At 52.8% G+C, this 5,191-nt stretch overlaps 1 protein-coding gene across 1 annotated transcript; it reads right to left on the bottom strand.

Moving 5' to 3' along the window:
- Window positions 1-1,835: 1,835 nt before the first annotated feature.
- Window positions 1,836-3,770, bottom strand: LOC114616134 (L-xylulose reductase). The gene is made up of 8 exons (XM_028761653.1): window positions 3,642-3,770; window positions 3,463-3,560; window positions 2,823-2,977; window positions 2,692-2,734; window positions 2,515-2,614; window positions 2,372-2,436; window positions 2,167-2,284; window positions 1,836-2,033 (listed from the first exon to the last, which is right to left on the bottom strand). Exons 1-8 carry the CDS (start codon window positions 3,691-3,693, stop codon window positions 1,930-1,932), a joined length of 735 nt encoding a protein of 244 aa, XP_028617486.1. The 5' UTR covers window positions 3,694-3,770; the 3' UTR covers window positions 1,836-1,929.
- Between the last annotated feature and the right edge of the window lie 1,421 nt (window positions 3,771-5,191).

Genomic DNA, 5,191 nt, shown 5'->3' on the forward strand with positions numbered 1-5,191 from the left:
TGGGGGTATACTTGGAGGAAGTTGCCCTTCCTGTGCTGTACCCCCCCATCCTCAACTACCCCTCTGCTGTGCCCTTCCTCACTCTCTGCCCTCTCGCCAATGTTACTAGGTTCTGTCAAGTATCTGGAGTGCTCAGCCCTGACCCAGAGAGGTCTGAAGACAGTGTTTGATGAGGCTATTCGGGCTGTGCTCTGCCCACCTCCAGTGAAAAAGCCAGGCAAGAAGTGCACTGTGTTCTAGAGCCTTGTCTGGCCAACCTGGCTGCAGAGCGCTGGCTCAAGTGTGCCCTCGTGTTGAGCTGTCTTATGTCCCTGAGTCTGCTGTGGGAAGTGGTGTGGGCGGGGAGGGGGAGCATGGGGGCAAGGCTGGGGTGACGGGGTCCTGTCCCCTACGCCTCCTTTTTCTGGGATATAGTTCCAGCCTTCCCTGGTCCCTATGGGAGGCCAGGAGGGAGCGGGGTCTCCCTCAGGGTTGCAGGGGTGGGTCCAGGGCAGCCCCAGGATGGGCTTCCCTGGAGGGAAGGGTGGGTGGTTTTATTCATCATGTCCCAGGAAAGGGCGGCCCCTTCTTATTTTATACAATAAACATTCACCACCTTCTTCGCCTCACTGTTTGTCCTGCCCTCCACCCTGGTGTTTGCCCCAGCCATTCCCCTAAGGGGGGCAGAAGAGTCTGGCACCCATAAACAGCGCCTTGGACTGCACATTTTCCAAAGGAACTCTAAGTGTAACACACTCTAGGTGAGGGAGCAGACATCAGCCAGATCAAACCAGGGGTAGGCACACTTAGCTGCATACAGGATGGTCTCTGTGCCAACCTGGAGTCTGGTGGGAACCAGGGAAAATGCCTGACTACAACAGTCTGTAAAGATGTTGACCCATCTCTAGCTAATATGAGATGGGATGGTGGGCAGTCCAGGAGGGCCCAAAGTTATGGTCTTGCAACTCGAACTTCATCTCAGAGGCTATAGGCCATCCCAGGAGTCATGAAACCAGAGGATGCCCTGCAGGGACATTCTCCTGGGATACACCCAAGTGGTTCATGCTGTCTGAGAGGGCTGGTTGTTAGTTTTTTGTTGTTGGTGGTGGTTTTTTTTTCCAGGAATTTTGCCAGCCAGTGAAACAGCTCTTATTAATAATTAAATATCGGTTTACAATTAGTCGTGCTGAGAACAAAATTGACAAATACATCACTTCCTGATTAATATATGTTGCTACCCTCTACACCTTGTGAGATTGAGGGTGCTACTATGGGGGTGCTACTGTGGACCTCGTCACCTCCATGTCCACCTCACTCCACATCAAATGGTATCAGATGAACAGTTTGAAAGTCAGCTGTGGTGGAAGTTCTACACTGTGAAAATGCAGCAAGCTGACCAGGGTTGGACTTAACAGTGGCCCAGGCTATTGGAAGTGATATATTACATATAAACACCCCAGGATTCTCACCATGTTGTAAATAGCACAGAAAGAAAAGTTGTGGGAATGTTCAGGTGTTCAAAAACAGCTCTGGCTCCAACAGCACAGAGTTGTTCAGCTCATTGGCAAATGAGTAATGTCTACCGCCGATCTTCTTTTGGTGTGGGCATGTAAGCAAGGTCAGCTGGCAGCCATGTCAAAACCACATGGAGCTGTTGGTTTAATGCCTACCAAAAACCCATAGCTCCACTTAGGAACTTCTGGACGGGCTATCTTTAGACAAATTGACCAGCTTCTTGAGGATCCAGCCTTCTAGAAGGTCCTACCTTCAACCCCATTCAAGGCAGCTGGTCAGGCCTGAAAGTGTGGGAACCAGGTAAAACCTTCTTTGGGTCACAGATGGCAGAGACCTGTGCCTATTGGAGAGTCAGCACACAGGCTGTGCAGAGAGCTTTATTGCGGGGATGGAGGACACAGTGTTCTGAGAATAAAGCAGGGTATTAGTGGGGGCTCAGGTAGCCAGGAAGCCCCCGTCCACTGGCAGAGTAGAGCCAGTGGTCATGCTGCTTCGGTTGCTCAGCAGGAAGAGGATGGTGTCCACCACATTCTCCACCTCTACAGGCAGGTACAGGTCAAGAGCATCGATGAAGGAGGCTTCCCTCATCCTTCCAACCGCAGCCAACCCCGAAGCCCAGGCAAGCACCAGGACTGGTGGTGTAGTTCTAATCGGGACTCCCACCTAACTTACCAGCAAACCTGCCGAGTGGGATACGATCCAGCATCGCCTTGGCTTTGTGGGGGTCACTCCAGTTGGTCCGGCCCATGGGTGTCATCACTACTGTGGGGTTCACTGCATTCACACGGATCTGCAGAGAACCCAGCGAGGTAAATAACACAGGAGGGTGCTCCAGGCAAAAGGACTGATTTGGAGGAGTTGTCCCAGCCTTGCGTACCTTGTGGGGCCCAAGCTCTAGGGCCATCATCTTGGTCAACATGTCCAGAGCACCCTTGGTGGAACCTGTGAGGAGGGTTGTTGTGGAGACCAAGCTGGAGAGTTGGGGTGGGGTGGGGATCAGGCACAGCCGGAATTACTCACAGTAAACAGTATGGTTGGTCAGCGCACGCTGGGAGGCCTGGCTGGAGACATTCACAATGGCCCCTGGGACTCCCCGAGCTATCATGCCCTTGGCCACAATCTGAAATTTTGAGGGACATGAAGCAGAACTAACACTCTTCTTCCGAGTTCCTGCTCCAGCCGGGTAGGGCAGCTCACCTGAGACACCTGGATGACAGCCCGAAGATTCACATTGAAGGACCTAGAAGTGAATGGAGGGCCTCCTGGTCAGAGGCAAGGCTGAGGCTGCAAGGGGGATGATTTTGTTCCTCTGACCCCTGCTGCCTTACGTGTCACAGGCCTCCTTGGTGACCTCCAGGAAGGGCTGCAACAGAGCCACAGCGGCATTGTTCACCAGAAGGTCCACCGGTCCCACATTGCTTAAGGCCCGTTCTGTAGCCTCCCAGTCTGCCAGGTCCACACACACAGGCTCTACGCCAGGACACTGTGCGCGTTGAAGGGAAAGCAAAGCTATGAGCGATTGTGTCCCAAGAAGGTGGCGCTGTTTCCCTCTTCCACTCGAGGAAAGGTAGTCTGGGAGAATTGGACCTGGAAGGGAACTTTCAACTGAAGGGTCAAGAGTTCCTGCTGCAGGAGCAAATAGTGAGCTGGAACCTAGAGCTGAGAGACACAACACTCACCTCCAGTCCCCTCCCTCCATGCCCCTTCCCCCTCCCCCAGCAGTTCACTTCCTCTCGGCTCAGCATTCTTGGGTCCAGGTCTGTTCTCTCAGCCGTTTCTTCCAAACTCAGGGAGCCAGGATGTCCTAACGGACCCTCGATCAAGGCCTAGGAAGGGGTGCCGTGGGTTCCTACCCCATCACCCAACGCCAGGCGCGGGCCTGCCGTGAGAAGCACACTGCCGGTGAGGGATAAAAAGGGCGAAGCGCCTCTCAGTGACCGCCTCCTCACCTCTGGACACACTGCCTACCTCGCGGACCAGGTTGTCCAGGTCCTCTTGCGTCCGGCTCACTGCCACAACCTGTGCACCAGCCGCCTGCAACGCCAGCACAGTGCTGCGCCCGATGCCTGTGGCAAGCGAGGATTAGTGCGGGTACCCCCTTTACAAACCAGCCCGACCCCGCCAGCGTCGCTCGCCTGCCTCCTCACCTTTGCCCGCGCCGGTGACCAGAGCCCTCCGACCTGCAAGCCCCAGATCCATGTTGCCCCAGCTTGGTCCTGCCAGGGCAAGATGGACTTGGAGTTCCGGAATCGAGGGTGGAGGCAAAGAGAGCCAATCACATGAGCTGTGTCTTGAAAAGGGAGAGGATATTAAAATAAAAGCTCCTTCTGTGGTGTTGATTGGCTGAATGGCAGTGGGCGTGGCTGAGGCAAGGCTGTCCTAACCAAGGGACATAGCTTCTCAAACTACACTCACTGACTGACCCAACTGTAGAGGGCAGAGTCTGCTTAGCGAGCTCTGATCAGCATGGTTTTCACTACCAAGATTTCCACTAAAAACATATAGTAATTATTCCAGAGGTTTCATGGATACTCGTGAACCTGAGAGACATGTCCAAAGAAGTTTCTATGTGCTCTTTCCCCAGGCCCGGGAGTGGGTCGTGATAGCCCATATGTAATACTCAGAGGGGGATGGACATCCAAAGCTGAGTGGGTCGGGAGGCAGAAGCAGGCAGATCTCTCTAAATTTAAGGCCAGCCTGGTCTACAGAGCAAGTTCCAGGTCAGCTGAGCTACACAGAGAAACCCTCCCTGTCTTGAAAAAAATGAAGCAAAAAATTTGGACATGCAGATAAGTCTGAAGAAGACACTGTTATCAATAAAGCCCCAAATTAGCATGAAGGAAAGCTGAAGCCCACAGACACCTCAGCCAGCCTGTACCAGGTCACTAGCCCCATATAGATAGTGGGCGGGACAATAAGAGGTTGGATTGGGTTTGGAGATGTGTATGAGAACTGGGCAGACAAACGTTGTTTTCCAAGGCTTGAGAGTCAGTTACAGATTAATGTCCAGGTGTGCACTGGGTCTCCCTATAAAAATATTTTGGTTTTGGAGTCGTGGTGAGGAAGACCAAAGCAATTGCTCTGAACACCTACTCTGGCCAGTAACAGGGATCTGGTGATTGCAGGGCCAAGTGTGATATGGGGCTTTGGGCCCAGAGAGGTGCGTCCATGGGCTGACTGTTTTGAAAGTCAACTGCAGGAGGCTCAGCGGTTAAAAAGCACTGCATGCTCTTCCAAAGGACTTGGGTTTGATCCCCAGCATCCAAACGGCAGCTCACAATCATCTGCTGTAGGGCAACTCGTGCCCTCTCCTGGCCTGTGTGGACATCCACACGGTGTGCAGACATATAAAATAACAGTAATTTTATAAAAACCATGGAAAGAAAAGTGGCAGAGAATAGGCAGCTAAGTGCTCCCTCTGCAGTTTTGACCCACTTACCACCACTGTGAGGCCATTCTGTGAACACTGCCATCCGCTCCTAACCATGAACTCTGCCAACTCCCTGTCAGAAACCAGGAGACAGAGCCTGCCCAACACCTGACACAGCTGCTTAGAGCTTATTAGTGGCTCAGTGTTTCAGGACATACACAAATCTCATTCATTGTTCAGTGGTCCTGGGTGCATTGCTCTTTGGAGAGAAGTGTCCTATTCTCTCTCTCTCTCTCTCTCTCTCTCTCTCTCTCTCTCTCTCTCTCT

Source organism: Grammomys surdaster, unplaced genomic scaffold (genome assembly GCF_004785775.1).
Source record: "Grammomys surdaster isolate TR1022 unplaced genomic scaffold, NIH_TR_1.0 299738, whole genome shotgun sequence".
Taxonomy (NCBI): Eukaryota; Metazoa; Chordata; class Mammalia; order Rodentia; family Muridae; genus Grammomys; species Grammomys surdaster.